The sequence below is a fragment of the Stegodyphus dumicola genome, chromosome 6, assembly GCF_044657685.1.
Source record: "Stegodyphus dumicola isolate Sdum_Otavi_A_Nest chromosome 6, ASM4465768v1".
Classification (NCBI taxonomy): domain Eukaryota; kingdom Metazoa; phylum Arthropoda; class Arachnida; order Araneae; family Eresidae; genus Stegodyphus; species Stegodyphus dumicola.
In genome coordinates, this window is record NC_140773.1 from 202,899,072 (window position 1) to 202,917,522 (window position 18,451).

Consider the following 18,451-nt stretch of genomic DNA (forward strand, 5'->3'; position numbering starts at 1 on the left):
CCTTTCCTGCTCGTTAAATTATTCTGTGAGCCATTAGGCTAATGTACCACATTTGAATTTGTTCAACTTTACGTATTTCTGTTAAGTCATAAGTGCTTGGCTAGTGTAACCCCAAGTTGGGTCTTTGTTAATTTTTTTGTTCATATAAAAGGGTCTTATACACCTTTCTTCTGACTTTTGTTTTGCCGCAGAAAGCTAAAAGATAATTCTTTAATAGTCTTTTAAAATCTATAGTGTATGCTTCCTAAGAAACCTAGACTTTATAACCTTATTAGCCATGTCATTTACATTTGGGTCATAACTTTTTATCTTTAGTAACACGCAAGCTTCACTTACATCGGAACCAAGGCGATTTCTTACAGCTGATTTTATAGAGTCCATTGGTGAAAGCATCTGCTCACAAGCGCATGCGCATGAGGATCCAAACATTATAAGCAGTGTTACTGCAAATTTCTCATGGCCGAAAATTTTTGTGGGAGATCATTCCTTTGCTCAAGGATTAAGTTTTCCGACTTTTGGATGGAATATTTGGAATCCGCACACTACTCTTCTAATGCTTCACCAAGTTTGACAAATTTATTCATCCACGTAAAATTTTCTTGAAATTCTGTTAATTCTATATGTACCTGGGGCATGCCACCTAAATACCTGTCGCGTGCCATAGGTTTGCCATCCTTATTCTAGAATCTTTTGCTAACATTACAAAATAACATCGATAGCTATTAATTTGAAAGCTTTCTGTCTTTTTATGAATCTAATACAAAGCTGCAAAGATCATTTGAACTAATTATTACATAAGCGTATACAAGAAACTGTGAAGGACTGTAAATTGCGTAGTGAAGTAGAAAAAGCAGTTGAAATCCAGTTGTTAAAAGATAAGGCAAGAAAAGAACATTAATACCTCTAGCAGTTATCTAATGATGCTCTACTTCCCTTGAATTTCGGAACCTTAATCGCATTACTTAGGGTAAAATCACAAATTCGTCAAATACATAGAACTATCTTTTAGACCAAGAGTGGCCAAATTTCGTGGAAGCTGTAATTTGTAGTGTTCATGTCAGTTTTACAGCATTAATCGTTCTAAATTTTCCCAGCTCATTAGATTAATTGAAAACTGGTAACTAAAGTCCCAGTTAAAGCTTACCAAATTACCTAATCTTCTTCTAAGCATTTTATTTATGACTCATTTGTAGGACTACGTGGGCGAAATGAATATGTGGGCAAAATTATAAAATCTTACAAAGCTGTTGCAAAAGTAATTCACATTATTACTATATTTTTTTAGTACGTCTCTTCTAATTTTAGTCTCAGATGAATTTCTGGTCACCAGATTACAACAAATTTATTTTCTCGTTTTTGTTTTATGACCTTGAAAATTCCGTTCTGATGGTCACACTAAGTAAAGAATCGATGCAAAAATATTCATGTATAAAATCCATAAATACGATGTCAGTTCTATGTTCATTATAATATCGTTATATTTATTTGTTTGGGCTGACAATTTTGACTGACAGCTTGTATTTGTTCTTGAAGTTTGTGATACCCAGGGTGTAGTCAGATGATTCGATCCAAAGTGGGAACAATATAATTAATTCATACGGTCAAGAGGACTTACTTGTGTGGTGAGTTTGTCCAAAACGGCACTAAGACGTTTGCGTTTCCGACTATTCTCATTAGACGATTCCGTCGATGGCACCTGATTGGGGCTTGCAATTGCTGGAGACGGTGCTGATTTGCTACCTGCAGAAAGAAGAACAAAATTAGAGACTGAACAAAGAATAAATACTATGTAATAAAACTTCCTAAGACAGCCAACTACATTTTTAACAGGTGAAATCGATCGTCTGAATTCATCGCAGAGACCTTATATTTTTCAGTATTAACCAACCTCAAAGGTGTTTGGCCCTTAGGTCAAGTTTGGCCAGTATTATTTCTTATATCATCCCTGATTTTCCGAATGCAATGAAACTTCGAAATGAGAAGTTAAAAGGTAGGTAGCAAAAAGCAAAAGGTAAAGCAAAAAGGTAGGTAGTAGGTAGGTATGGCGCGGTCCACCCTCCTGGCAAGCCCAAGCTCCCCTTATGGCTTTTCTAGACCGGCCATGAAGGGAAAACATAAAGGACAACATAACATGAATAAACGAAGTTTCCAGCAGCATCCATATTACGTGTTCTTTGTTGTTGTTCTATTCCAAAAAGATATCAGATATCACAAATAATCTACAAGATCTAGATATATTAGAACCAGACCATTTCATTGATGGTGTAAAGACTGTATAAGGTATGCCTATTAGCATGTTTAATAAAGTCAAACCATACTGTTGCTTTTTTTTTTTTCTGACACCAGTTGTTACATTATTTACTTCCTTGCCGTTTGTACGGGGTTCGTGAGGATTTGGAATGAATAACGAGAACAGAACTTGATGGAATATCGAAACACACTTTATTTAGCCATTATTAATCAGGACAGCTCCAAAGTTACGTTTTACAGTAGTCGAAGATCTACTATACACTCGCTGAAACAATCAGCGACACGCCTTCAGGTTATCAGGCTATAACGGTGGAGACAGCTTCCTGCAAAGCACCCAACTCTTCAGCTCCGACTCTTCTTGGTCGCTCTTGGAACTCCACGTACTCTCGAGACTCTCCACGCTACAACTCGCAATGCACTCGACGACACACAGAGCATAGCTCCCGACTCTTCGGTTCAGTCGTTCCCGGAACTTAACACACTCTCTTGATGATGCACTACCCGCGATACACTAAGAGACTCTTCGATGCACTCGACGACCCACTCGGCACTCACTGCCACCGACTAACTCGAGACTAACTATCTCGCACTTTATGCGAGGTACACACACTAACTGACTGCGGACCAGCAGGGTTTACATAGTTTTCGGTTTGTGTTCGAGAACATTCTGGGCTAAACTGGTAAGAATTCGTTCCAGAAGGTTCTCCACCCGTCCATGGCATATCGCCAATTTAGTCGCCAAATGAGCGATTTCTCACCAAATGTTCACCAACCCCGCCTTCTTTTCTATTTTATGACAACCCTAAAACTGCTTTACGGGGAAGCTATCTTACCGCGCCTGGACATTTCGTAACAATACTTTTATTTGCATGTTCAAATAGTTATTTGTTCAACAATATTCAATGGCAAATAATAATTATAAGAATTGCGATATCTTAATCAGTGCTAGAACTGTTAAATGATCGCCATTGCTGGCCAGACGGTAAAAGGGTTAGTGACTCTAACTGCCGTATCGAAAAGCCCGGGTTCGGAGAAGGCATAGATGTAAATCGTCTGTCCCTTCATAAGAGGTAACGGTGGTCTGCCAGTTAGGTTCTTCCATAATAAAATGCCCACCGCTTCTGGCTTTAGTAGAGGTCAATGTTTATAATAGCCAAAAAAGGCTATTTTATAACCCATTTTTGGAGTAAAGAGTCGTTTATTCTGTCCGTACGTACAGACATCATGCAAATAAATAGTCAAAATAAATTTGGGAACTGTCAAAAGGATATTTCCGTTGAACTTGAAACCCGAAATTTTTTGCAATTATAATATTTTCTTCACTTCTTAGAAGGAAGCTAAAGAAGGGGTGGGGGAACAGATTTTTTTTTTTTTAATGCACATTTTTTGCGGAATTTTCGTTGAAGCTTAGGAAGTGTAACTGAAAAATTCAGAAAACCCATAATCATCTTAATTGCTGGCCAAACTTGAGAATGAAAATAAATAACTGCGTTTCCTTGGACATACAACCTTAGTTCCATGTTCAGCTAGCAATACAAAGATCTGTGGCTTCACTTTTATTAAGGCCATACATTCATTTATCTGCTTCTCTGCCCTCGAACAGCTGAGAGACTTTTCAGTGGAACCCGAACTAAAATTCATCACTAGAATCATTTAGTAAACTGCGCTCTTTAAATGAAGAGGGCACACCCAAAACTCAAAATATTATCTAGAAATTCAAAATTTGAATTGAATATAACGAAAGTAAATCATTCACATTCTTTCTTTTAAAGCTGTGATTTATTCCATGAATTCCGATCATATCTGATACGAAGAAAAGACATTTCTTTTTACTACTGCAGAACTTCTTTACAGTCATTTATTACATTACAGTACCACTTTATTACTTTCAACAACATTTTAACGAACTAAACCTAAAACTATGCAAGCTAAATAACAAGAATCCCGTGGTTTAAAATTATGTATTCTTGTTAATTTTTTACTCTTATATTTCTATGATGTTTTTGCACGTCTGAACCGCAAAGTTTATGATTTATTTGGAAGCATTTGAAGTGATACTTTATTATGCAGGTCATGAAATTGATCTGTCTACGCAAAATATTCTATAGTGTGTTTCACAGCTGTCCCTTGCAATGTTCTAATTTTCCGTTTGAAGTCTGAAGGTCATGATACCTAGTTGTAGTCAAGATTGAAGACAAACGCGAACTGGGTAAAATGAGTCATAACGGTAGCTTTTAGAACAAATAAAAAGTAAAGAAAATGGACGTTTTCTTTTAAAAGCTAAATAAAATATTCAAAGAATGTCGGGAAAAAACAGCGACGAATGCGAAAAATGCTATTTAACAGACAAATAACCAGCTAATAATCAACATTTCTGATAATTTACATCTGAACATTTTATTAAGCATTTTCAGAACGATTTCGATAAAAAATTTTTAAAATGAAAATGCTTTGAATAAAAATTTCTGACAACAGCATACAGCATATTATTCGAACTAAAAAGATATTCGTCTGCTGCTTTTAAATTGATTCTTATTCAAAATGTCGCTTGTAAACAATCTGCGGATCGAAGAATATGTTTCTGGGCTTTCCGAAGAGAAATATTCCTATTCCATAATTCAAAAAGGTTGCGAAATGCATAGTATTGAAATTTTCTATGCGCAGAATGAGCAAAATTGTTAATCGGAACGGGAAAAAACCGCCAGTCATTACATCTATATGGTAAGAAGACTACAGCACTCCCATAGAAAAAATTTCAATGGCTAGTCGTTTTTGAATTATGTATTATACATACTTATTCATGTATCTAGAAAGGGGGCGAAAAAATGCATTTTGAACCCTTTTTGGAATAAAGAATCCTTTATTTTGTCCGATAGCACAGACGTTCCGCGGGGGGCTGTGAGCTGTCAGATTTTATATTACGCACAAAAGGGCATTTTTTTTAACGCTTTGTGTGCTACCTTTATTTAATTAATATCATATTCTCCGCACTTAAACCATAAAATTCAGTTCAAAGGCAGTACAGCAAAATAATTTTGAAATGAGCCTATCCTTAGAACTTTCGATACACAGTCTCGCGCGCTGAAGATAAAAAGGTTTTATTTTTCCGTACAGTGTTGCTATTGCTCGCTTTGAAATCGTTGAATCTTAATCAAAAATTCGTTAAAGTTTTACAAAATATGAAAAAGATAATAAAACAAATTCTAAATTTCGGCTTTCATATTCGAGGAGGACTACGTTATTCAAAATTTGATGTCTCTAGGTACCGTTGTTCTTTCCACAATGTGAGAAACATGCACACATTCATGCAGATTCTTCATTATTTAATTTCTTTACATAATGTAGGGCTTGAATAGCTGGTGGCAGGAATCTGAAAAGTGAAAAGCCGTTTCTAGTGAAACAACGCAAAATGCCAAAACCAAATTAATAGCTCTTCTCTGCAAATTGCCTCTTTGGGCTAAAATACGGATTCCAGAACGGTCAGAATAGATATTTCCGTTGAAATCTGATATCCAAAATTTTTCTCACGATTACAATACTTCTTTACTTCGGTACAAGGAAATAAAAAGAGGGAGGAATACGCGAGGACATACAATATTTATCTGAGATGCAATTTTAACGAGTCGGAGAACATTAACAGTTCTCCTATGCGTTAAAATAAAAATCCTACACTGACCGTCGTCGTCTTCGGTACTGGTTGTCATAATGTGTCCGGGGTCTGAGTCTAGGCTCAGACTCTCAGCCATGATGGCCTCAACATCTTTCTTTTTGGTCTGTCTAGGCCCGCGATGAGTTTAACACCGGCCTCCACCTTTCATCCATGCAGTTGCGCGAAATCCTAATCTGAAAAAAAGAAAAAAAAAAAAAAAAAGAGACAATTAAAATTTTGTACCGCAGACTTTCAACATTTTTAAATACAGCGTTAAAAAAATTAATTTTGAAATTTACCAAATAAACTCGCATTATATATTCGATTAAACACAAAACGATTTAAAAAAAGTAAAATTTAAAATCAGGTTAGTAATAACAATAATTTAAACAGGTGTCATACAATTTATATTCTGTATCTTACATATATCAAATCGAACATAATCTTTCGCAATATTTATAACATATGGTTATCTCGTAGAATTCGTAATGCTTCTGACATATCGTTCGTAATATTTCTAACATATAGTAGTGCACTTATCGCAATTGATGAGTTTTTTTCCAAGCTGAGGGAATTTTTATGATTGAGCATTACTTCGCATCGCATAAATCTGACTGCGATGCCATTTTTCATACTCTTTGTTGGTGATTCCATCGTTTTATTCTTGACTTTGCCTATTGGTCTAAACTCAGAAGAAAATTGTGGCCACTTTTTACTTCCTTATACGGAAGGAAGTACTTACTTAAAGGAAGTACTGTAATCGCGAAAAATTTCGGGTATCATATTTCAACGGAATATATTTTGACTACTTTTTTACATTACGTTGGTGCGTACGGACAGAATAAACGCTTTTTTTCTAAAAAGGATTGCAAAATGGATTTACATGGGTTAAAATTGGATTTTTATTTTAACATTTGTACGTACGTACATACGTATAGGTATATCGCATAACTAAAAATTAATTAGCTGTAGAACGCTGAAAATGGGCCTGCTATGACAAGTGCACCTCTCTTTTTTATTGCAATCGGCAGTACTAAAAGCAAATAAAATACTAGCAATATAAAGCAAATAAAATAAATACTTGGTCTTGATTTTCGCTGTCGTTCGTCATAGTCATATACTTCCAATTACAGAAGTGTTTCTGATGACGAAAATATTTTGAAATTTGTTTAAAAGAAATTAATTTTGCATAAATAACGAAATCTAAATTTTAATGCGATCTCCTGTTTCTTATACTTAAATTTGGGAAAGATTTACACTCATTATGAAAAAATAAAAGTGTAAGAAGTATGAATATCGCATAGCGACAAAAATTGATCTGGATATTTAATTTCAAAATTTGCAATTTTTGATGTCATTTTTGACTTGTCTCGAGGAATCAATGCATTAAGTTAGGATAACCGGAAGATATAATTTAAATGAAGTGCAGAAAAAAATGTGTATAATTTAGTAGGCTGTATAAGGAAGACACGTCATATCAACATCAGATTTTTACTTCCTTGGAAGAAGTAAAGGAAGTATTTTAATCGCGAAATATTTTGGGTATAATATTTTAGCGAAAGTATCCATTTGAACGATGCTTTTCCGTGTCATCTATACAACAAAATAAAAAATTAATTCTTTTTCTACAAAACCGATAGTAAAGTGGATTTAAAATGGATTCAAAAGAGACTTTTTTCGTGACGTCTGTACGTAATTATGTATTTCGCATAATTCCAAAATCTATTAGCTTAAGAACGTTGAAATTTTGTATATGGTATTGCTATAACATGCAGTTGTACACCTCCCTTTTTGGCTGTAATAGGCAACCCCAAAATTGTATATATATAATTTATTATTAGAAAAGCTTTTTTATATATATATCACCTCCAAGGAACATAAATTTAATTAATGCGATTAATTATTGTAATAAATTTGAGTCAGTATTTTATGTTATTTAGATTTCTATTGTAGTAAAAATATTTTATTTTAATTGTATCCTAACGCATTCTCTAGGCACTGGTTCATCAGCGGCCAGGCGATAAAACAGTTGTATACTGGTAATTCAGTTCGAGTTCAAATCGTAGTGAACCGGCTGGTTGCAGTGAATTCTTATAGTTTCCTCCTTTTGTATAATCGAATTTCCCCCAGAAAGTCCTCCGGGAAGGCACTCCTTCCGTTAGGTAAATTAAATAATCTTATTTTCATCTATCATATGTAATAAATTCAACGGAAATTCAATTTACAGGTGTCGTACAGGAGTCTAGTAAAATGAAATACAGAATCAATCAAATTTCTGCTCGTATTCTTCAACTTCTGAAGCTGGTAATCATTACGATAATTTGTATTTAAAAGTGAGATACGAATGAGTCGAACTTGACGACATATGCATTTGCTAGGCAAAGTAATTGGGTACTTCCGCCGCCCCTGGATTATAATATGTTTGTATATTAAGGCATGCATAGTATATCTGTTTTGTCGATAAAATACTGTTTTTTGTAATCTACTTATGAACCTTCCAAATTAAATAATAAAACAAACATTTATTGTAACTGTACGTTTTACGTCACCATCCCTCTTGAAAAATATGCTATAAGGGCACGGTTGATGACGCATACTAAATAACAATATCGCTTCTAACTATATAATCTAAGAGGTTACTGCCTTGTATATAATAAATTATATTTCTATATTTTATAGTGAAAAAAGAAAAATATTGGCGTAATATAAGCAAAACTCTAAAAATATTACACATGCAAAAAGCAACTTGAAAAGAAAAATTTTTGCGATCACCGCCACTGACTTCCTTTACACTTTCTCGGTCGCAAATGTTATTGATCCTAAGTGAGAAACGAGAATTCTTTCAGCAAAATAAACGAGTCAGTTAATTCTATTTTTGATAGAGAATTTCGGAATCAGCAGTTGGCAATAACCGACGAAGCAATGCGGAACTTTCTCAGACGCATTCTTCCGAGTTTTCTTAAGGATTTTCGCCAATCCGTTTTTGTAAAGGAGAAATATTCCATCTCTATTCCTGAATAACGAAGAATATGTTTGTAGGTATGTATGCATGTTTATCACAATGTCAAAAAATAGCGTCAGCTACAGCCACCAGATTTCGAATACACACAGTCTTCCACCAGAGAATGAGTTCCTCGAAACCCGAATTTTAATTTTCGAATTGTTTTTGGTTTATTTCATATTTTGTAATAATTTAATGAATATTTGATTACTAACAAACTCAGCAATTTAAAAATGGGCAGATGGCAACACTGTTTCGAAATGAAACATTTTTATCTCCAACGCTCGAGACTGTTGCCATTCCGCAAAATGTAAAATATTAGTGTTTCAGTTTTAATCAAGGAGGTTAGAATAAAGCTATATTTTATGCCTTAACCGGCTTTTTTTACTTTTACTCGATTTGACATTAAATTAACCTTGCGTCGAGGAGGATTTCAAAATTTTCGATTGAACTGCTATTAATTAGAAAACTTTAGATTAATTCGTTAGCTGATTTTGAATACAGAAACCCAAGGGTTTTTCAGTGGAAGGGGAATTGTAATTAAGTCTGATGATGCTATAATATATATATACAAAATTTCAAATATACATAATATACATATTCATAATAATATTTACAAATATTTATACAAAATTTCATTGTTCTACGGTAATCATCTTTGTACTGTGTGAGGTAAATGTGTACGTAAATACAAACGTCACAAAACAAATGAATTTTGTATCCATTTTACATTCCGTTTTGGAACAGAGTCATTTATTCTGTCCATTCGTAAAGACGTTACGGGGGAAAAAAAAATTCTGCAATAAATTTAAAGAGAAAATATTAGCACCCAAAAAAAAAAAAAAAAAAAAAAAAAAAAAAAAATCATTTTTTAACGGTCGCTTAGAAGGGTTTGTTGAGGTTATTTACGTTCTCGTTGAATTCGCAATCTACCAGTCTACTATTAAACTCACTCCTACCAACACATTTTTTTTTTTTTTTTGTTTTTTGTTTTTTTAGCTTTATTATTACGCATCATCTTCGTTTTAACGCCTTATATAATTCAAGAGCAAAACTACAGAAATTTTAAAAGTCAGTATAGCGGTATACAATTAGAAAGGGAGAAAAAGAATAATTCAAACAGGAGGAATATTTTGCTCCAGAAATATAAATACTTGCGATACTATGAGATTTATCATTTAGAATATATATTCTTTCCGCAATGTTTATACGTCAGGAATTAAGAAAAAAAAAAAAAAAAAAAAAAAAGAAAGAAAGAAAGAAAGAAAGAAGAAAGAAAAGAACGATCCCTTTAAAAAGAATACTTAAATGTTTGAAAACTTTCCCCTCTTGCTGTCGTTATCAGGTTTGGGAATGAAGACGGGGTACGTAAAGGGTCTTTGTCACAGCCGAAGAAAAGGGGAAGCCCATGAAGCGTGCAAGAGAACCGCTCAGCCCGTGCCCGATATTTCACGGCCCGTCGCCCTCCATTACATTCGCGGCCGCTCGTAAGATGGGCCGGTATCTCTGCTAATCGCTATCTTGATGGCCATCCTTCCGGCACCTCCAAACGATCCTCGCAAATTCTGAACTCCGTAACAGATTGTGGAGAATTCTCCGCCATCGGTTTGTAACGTCTTTTGAAGATATCACCACTTTGTGTCAGTCCTCGTTATGCATAATTCCATCAAACTGTCTGTTAAAAGCTATTAAAAACAGCAAAAGTCTTTTAGTTTTCGAAGATTCCGCTTTGGAAAACTATTCCATGAGCATCTTGCTAAAGACACTCTTCATTACTCATATCCGGATTACTTTACTTTCCCAACTTTGCAAAAGTGGTTGATTAAGCTTCACTTCACTGAACACATGACTCCAAAGATAAAATAAAAAAAGGGCTTTGTACAAAGAAAGTTGGACATATGCAGCGACTATTACCTAACGGCAAGTTGCCAAACACTTTGGCACGCGTGCCAAAACACTCGTGTACCCTTGTTTTTCGATTACATTGTTTTTTGTTGGGAAAAGGGTAGAAGAGGGGGCGAGTTTCTTCGCTTTAATTTTCTTTTGAGCGATTGTTTTTCGTGCGGGACGGAATGATTGTCGAGAACTAAAAACAGTTGAGGGGGGAGGGATCGGGCGTCTCGGTAAAGGAAGGGGGTAGGAAAATTTCACCCATTGTGTCTGGAAGAATTTATTGCCCCGAAATGTGCCACCCTCGCAAGATGTCGTTGTAAAAATAAACCGAGGGCCAAGGGGAAAAAAATCGCGAGCTTTTTCTCTCTGCAAGAAAGAAGGAGTTCACCTCTTTGTTCCTTGAGATTTTTTACCCTCAACAGTTTGTTGATCTTCCTTTTTTCAACTGCAAAGCAGCACCTAGAATGTGATTGTTTTGCGAGCGCCAGCGGCACATGCATTGACACTTCTCAAAAATTACTTCAAGTGAATCTATGTATATTGTCATTAGTTCTTTTTATTATGAAATCACCGTTGAAAGTTTTTTTTTTTTTTTTTTTTTTTCCCAAATGATGTTCCCAAACATGGGAACACTAGTTTAAACGCATGGCACATCTGTGTTATTCCTCCAGAATACTGCCTCTCTCTTGAAGCAGAGGTGCGACCGTCCACAACCATCTACCTAATTAAAATGTAGAAAAGACCTTAAAATATTTGCAAAGCATTTCTGCCGAATGAAATATTTAAGATTAGCTCGGAAGGAGGCATTACAGAAATATACACTATGGACCTGGCAATGGACTGACCTTTTCTAAGATACCAGTGGAATACCTTTCTTGCTGTCGTCTTGTCCATATTATATGGAACAATGACTGCCAGAGCCTTCTCCAAAGAGAGTTTTCACCCCCAATTTTGAGGGAGAGCACCCCGCTCCCCTTCCACCAGTTCACACGAGACGACTTTCGGCTCGCCGCAAATTTAGAATGTTGCCATACGGTACCGATACTATACATTTACAAACATCCATGTCTTCTCTGGGATTGAAACCCGGGCCGTTCGGTACCGTAGTAGGCTCCCCTAACCACTTTACCGTCTGGGCGGCAGACCTTTAATTCCATATAATATTGTTACGAAATGTACAGGCGCGGTGAGATGGCTTCCCCGCAAAGCAGTTTTAGGGTTGCCATAAAATGGCAAGGGGAGGCAGGGTTGCTACATTTGGCGAGAAATCGCCCATTTGTCGACAAAATATGCGATATACCATGGACGGATGGAGAATTTTCTGGAACGAATTCTTACCGGTTTAACTCAGAATGTTCTCGAACACAAGCCGAAAGCTATATAAACCCTGCTCGTCCGCAGTCAGTTAGTGTGTGTGTGTGGCTCGTCTAACGAGCTGATAGTCAGTCACTGAGCGAGTGTCTGGAAGTTTAGCGTTGAGGTCGTCGTCGAGTGCACCGAGAGAGTCTTTTAGTGCATCGCGAATTAGTGCAAAGTCGAGTTTTGTCTTAGACTGTGCTGAGTCGAGAGCTATACTATTGTGTATCGTTGAGTGCATCGCGTGGAGAGTCTCGAGAGTACGTGGAGTTCCGAGAACAACCAAGCAAAGTTGGGAGCTGTACTCGGGTGCTTTGCAGTGAAGCTGTCTTCACCGTGATAGCCTGATAACCTGAAGGCTGGGTCGCTGATTGTTCCAGCGAGTGTTTATAGTAGATCTTTGACGACTGTAAAAGTGACTTTTACAGGCTGTCCTGATTAAAATATTGGCCGATAAAAGTGTGTTTCGATACTTCATCAAGTGTCGTCGTTATGCACTCCAAATCCGCACGAACCGCATTCGAACGTGAAGGAAGAAAATAACGTAACAACTGGTGTCAGAAGAAGAAAACACAACAATATAATATTGGTGTCTAGAATCATTCGAAAATGTATATGCTCATTTTGCTCTCGCACTAGTAACTTCCATTTTTAAGTTATAAAAATTCTTAGGCAAGATCTAATTAATAATTAACCTGTTCCTTCATTTTTGGCCGAACATTAGTCATAGGCAAGCACCTATCGTCAGATAAATCACAACATACGCGTATGCCATCATCACGACCAGATTAATCTTATAAGTCCTCAGCACTTACAAGATTTTGGTGCCCCACATACATTTACAGTATAATACATGTTTCTCTCTCCACTCCCATTCATTTTCTCTCAGTCTAAGCTGCATCGTACATTCCATGGTAAAACTGGCAATCGGAAATTTTTGTGGTACCTCCTTTTCTTGATGCCGTAAGCATGTGCTTATTTTGCTTAATGATTAAACCATGTATTACCATAGTTAAAAACTGTATTATAAGCAGAATTTTTTAACAGTTTTTAATTATTTCCGACAAGAATTACCGCATTTTCCTGGCGTATTGTACCCCCCCCCCTTTTTCTTAACTAGTGTTATCGTCCCCCCAAAAGAAAGGAGGGGAAGATTATGGGAATAATTTAATTTCCGAAGGAGGTAGTCCCAGTAAGGACATAATAAATGAAAACTAGTAAATGGGTAAACTATTGGTAACTATCACATTATTTCATTAAAAGAAACTTACGTTCGAATAAGAACAAACAGTAATATTAACATTAAAATTCTCACCGTTCTTATTGTTGTTTTTACTACTCCTTAGGCCTCCAATCATTCATAAAGAATTACAAAAGGGGAACGTGCAGCCGAATCAGGAATATCGTAGACTGAATGTCAGTTCGCGTTTCTTCGCTGTAATGAATCCGTTCTTTTGTTAGACTTGTTTTAAGTTCACCAGTTAGAAGGGAAAGGTTCGGCGATACCCTCGCGAGTAGTTTCCCAGGGTTTGTTAATAAGACGAAAACGATCAGTACATGGATGAATCCGTTATAAAATTTAAGGAAGCTCGTTCTCTGAATGCATTGAGAAAAGTGAAGTACTTAGTAAAAATTTTTATAACCTGCCGCTGGGAAAGCTAATAGGGAAGAATATGCGATGAAATACGATACTTCACAAAAGCGAATAGGATTCCACGTTATAAATACTACTTGTCTGTTTCCTAGATTAGAGAATTATTATCTTTCTCAGATATATATATATATATATATTTGTAAAAGAATAGCTCAAGCTCTTTGTCTCGAAACGTATTGGATTTATCTTCTCCTTAAAAATTAACAATAAGCAAGAGATAAAAATACAGCAAGTTTCTTTAAGACCATTACCTCTAAAATGATTATAGGCTAAAACATCGCGGACGAAAACGTCGCAGAGAACAAGAAGCAAGGTATAAACGTTGTCGTACGAAACATCGTGGGAGAAAAGAAAGCAAGAAGAAAACACTGCAGCTATAAAACATTGTCGTCAAAAAAAAAAAAAAAAAAAAAGGGGGGGGGGTAAAAAACTGTACAATTTAAAAATATAGTGGTAAAAAGTAAAGCACATAAAAACTGAACTAAACTGATGCCCTCTCTGATCTTATATAGTTTTCCTCCGCCATACAATCACATAGGGCCGGATACAATTACATAAGGATCAGATCAGTTGCAAAGATATAGGACCAGAATATGGTCAAATGGTCTCGAAGTTTGGTCACTTTTGGCGATTTCTAGCCAAATTTGGAGATAAAAAATAATTGCAGCTTGGTGTTGGCGAGATAGCCATTTAAATCAATGTTAAACAGACTTACCCCTGTAACACTGTTTTTCCTGTGAGATTTCCCACTTAAAGACCTTTCCTATTGCATAATACAAGAAATACTACAATTTATATATAATTTCACTAAAATTATTTACATATATACAAAATTCATAACATTAAGTTTATAGTTTCAGAAATATGGCTCACTTTCAGAGATGGTTATATTATTAAAAAGTCGCTTCAAAAAGACTCATTTGTTGTATTATAGCTATGAAGTTCCGTAAAAATTCCTTTACCTTTCTAATTTTTTTTTCACAAAATAAAATTATTGGAATTCTTGAATGCAGTCATTTAAATACTAGGACACAGACTGTGGATGAATGCAAGCTACAGCTGAGTGTCGATTCATTCACAGCTACCCTTCGTTCATTCCCTTTTTCCAATTTCCAACTTCTTTGTCATTTTCTAAGACAACGAACACTCGTTTTCATCAGTTAGAACTGTTCACACGAGGTAGACCTTACTGCTTGCGATTTCTAATATATATTAATCATCTTCTTTCTACAGTTTACTTCATAAGTTTGCTTTATAATTTACCATTTATTAAAAAAAAATATTTTTTATGTATATGATCTACCTGTGAATATCAGCGCTGCATGATCACGTTTGGTTTCAATAAATTCAGGTATCAGTATAGTCGCAATGACATTTTGAACAGACGTGCTTGAAAATACCTAGAAGCAAATTTTATAATACCATGCGGTTGAAAACATAATTGCATTCCATGCGACTGAAAACAGAACGAACTAAAAAAAATCTAGAATTAGTTCTAAACTTACTTTGCAGCAACTGTCGTATTGATTACATTGTTAAATGTAAAGACTGTTATCCCACACCGATTTGTTTCGAACAAACAACTGTTTCAAACAAGTTTTCTACCTGTACTGAAAGAAAGACGCACCATGTTTTCTACAACCGATCAGCTATCGAAATCTCATTCCTGTCATTAACAATCTAGAGAACTAATTTCCTCTACAAATGGCAACCCCAAAGTGATCCGTGGCGATTGATTGTTTTATATCATGTGTCAAAGAAAAATTGTTCTAAACAGTTGTTCTTCCGAAATGTTTATAATGTGCGATACGACCTTAATAAGCCAATGGGCATTTATCACATAATGTTGTCCCCTGTATCAACAATGACTTTTGAAATGAGGATGAAACAGGAAACATTAAGCCAATAGTGCTTACTGATGAGAGTAGATGATAGCAGCGGAGAAATTGGCATGATTTTGACCACAGGATGAAACAAGAAATAACGATTCGGAAAATCATCTTTAGGATTACCTTCATTTTGATTACATTTTCTCTAAGAACATTTTCCTGTCGAAAATTTTATTCCTTAATTACGTATTTCAGCCTATAAATGAGTACTAAAGAAACCGGAAAAAGAACAAGCGCAGCTTCAAGAAACAAGAAATTAAAAAAAAAAAAAAAAGACTTGCAGATCGTGCCATTTCGATCTTCTGCCCTGATTGTGCCGACCACAGGAAACAGTTCCATTCCCTTTTTGACCTTTTCCTACTAAGTGAATGGTCTTTAATCGTCGCCTCGTAACCACCCCCTATCATTAGACGATGAGGGGGGGGGCAGCGACGATTTTGGAGTCTTTTGTTTTGCTCGGAGAGGTTAACGAAGCCAACGAGAAGTTACAACTTCCGTTAGCGCGTAATTGATCGCTGGTGCTTGAACATCTGCCTGCTTTTTTTATTGTTTTTTGTTCTTTTTAATCGTCCAGTGAAATGAGAAGCACGATTTTACCAAGGCGGAATCAAAATTCGAATCGCGAAGCTCATTGAGATTTATTTCGACTGCTACAAAATTTAAATGTGAGATCCGACGTTGTCTGGTGTCGTACTTGGCGAGATTCTGCAATTTTTAACAAGCTGCTTCTTTCTGTCTTTTCTCATAAGCGGATGTCGACTTGAAAACCAATGAGGGAAAGAGAGAGAGAGAGAGGATTTAGCATATTAATATGAAGACTCCGCAATTTATCACGATGCATGAGAAGTCGGAATTTAAAATTGTTTTTCAAATCCATAAGTACAGAGGGTGTTTACAAATTTTTAGAATGATTCGAGGCTGTTTAATTAAAGTTTAAAAGAAAAAGAGTATATTTTTTAAAAACAAATGCTCCTTCTGATAGCCTTTTTTCTAGACTAGAAGCTTGCATCACGATTTCCACTATAGAAAGGCCTTTACTTAAAATTTCCAGAGGTGTTGATTACCATTTCTTTTCCACTAATTTCCAGAGTCCACCCACTGCGGTGGGTTTGCCTTTAGAAAGAGCTCTTTTCGAGAGAACAAAGGCACAATAATCCACAATTGAAAGTCAGGGGACTGTACAGGAATTGCAAAAAGATGTATACGCAATATCTGGATCAGTTTCCATGTTTTCAAGGAATGCAGTGGTACTTTTCGAAGTATGATTTATTGCTTTGACTTGATGAAGTTTCGGTCTTTGAAAGACATTGGAATGAAGAAAATGGAATTGCTTTTGTATCGGAAATAAAACTTTCTGTTAATAGTACGTGGAGTTTATTTGAACATTCCCGGCCCCCACTGCTCTTATTTTTAATTTCCCACTGTAAGAGAATACTGTGACATTTAAGCTTTCTTTACATCTACGGTACCAGGTTTGTACGTTTTTTTCTCCTCGTTTTTCAATAGCAAATAGGCCTCTTTTGATTGCAGTCATTTAGGTAAAACCATGCTTTCTCAAGGGTCACGATATATTGCGCACTGGGGCAGTTAGCATATCGGCCAGGTGGCCTCGTTGACAGAATTAGCTTAGCTACAAATGTTTCTGGATTGCATGCTCCCCAGGTCTATGTTTGGCGAAGGGGCCATAAGGTATGTTCTCCCTCTCTCCTGCTTGCCTTCGTGGTGTAACGGTAGCACACTCGGCGAGTAGTCCAGAAGTCCAGGTTCAAGTCTTGGCAAGGATATTGCAAATTTTTCATGCCACCTTCTTCTAAATAACCTAATGTCTCTACAGTAACGCCCGAACTAAAAGGTGGCTGATGATGATTCATCACCACCAGGATTTAGCGAGTGGATCCCCTAATCCCCAATCGCCCTTTAAAAGGGGGTAGTATATAAGGTATTTTCGTCCTCTTTGCTGCATGCCTTGGTGGTGTAACGGTAGCACACTCGGTGAGTATTCGAGAGGTCCAGGTTCGAGTCCCAGCAAAGTCATTGCTCATGTTTCATGTACTCCTTCTTCAAAAATAACAGGGTAAGTAAAATGTTGTGTTTCAGTCCTTTCCAAAAGTCCACGAAATACATTGGTATGTTTCTGACCTAACTTTTTTTTTTTTTTTTTTTTTTTTACAAAAATTCCTGGATTTCTTTTATGGATCTAATTGACCATGTGCTTAATAGGTTAATTTCTTAACTTGCATTTTTTGGCTTGTTTTATAGATCTGATTGGCCATGTGCTGAATTTCTTAACTTTATTATTTTTTGCTTGCATTATGGATATAATTGACCATGTGATTAAAACTTAATTTCTTAATTTGCAATTTGGTATTTAGATCTAATTAAACAAGGGCTCAGTTATTGATTTCTTTAATAACAATTTAATTCAGTCGGACTTAAGATTCTTGCAAAGAGAGGAGACGAAACGTAATCGCTTAAATTAAGTAATTACTGTTATTTGAACGGACACAGTTTTGTTCCCCTTGAAAAAGCAATCAGTTTCCGTTCTATGACAATAATCGAATTTCTTTCGCCTTTTACAGTTAAGCTTGATTTTTACGTTTTCATATGTTCTTTTCCTTTATTAACGAATTTAACAAATATTAAAAAAATTTACTTTACTAATATTTCAGATTACAGTTTTTCCTTCTCTTTCTGGTAGATAATTGGTTTTTTTTTTTTTAATTTTTCTCATTAATAAATGTTTATTTCTAGCTATGCAG

At 35.7% G+C, this 18,451-nt stretch overlaps 1 protein-coding gene across 2 annotated transcripts in view; it reads right to left on the reverse strand.

The window, feature by feature from the left end:
* The window catches only part of klu (zinc finger protein klumpfuss), a 188,465-nt gene that overhangs the window by 35,822 nt on the left and 134,192 nt on the right, over window positions 1–18,451 (reverse strand). For both annotated transcript variants that reach the window (XM_085819368.1, XM_035363583.2), the window contains 2 exons: window positions 5,927–6,093; window positions 1,616–1,740 (listed from right to left, as the gene is read on the reverse strand). In XM_085819368.1, the coding sequence (XP_085675494.1) occupies window positions 1,616–1,740; window positions 5,927–5,996 (195 nt within the window). In that variant the 5' untranslated portion in view covers window positions 5,997–6,093. The remainder of the gene's footprint in view (window positions 1–1,615; window positions 1,741–5,926; window positions 6,094–18,451) is intronic.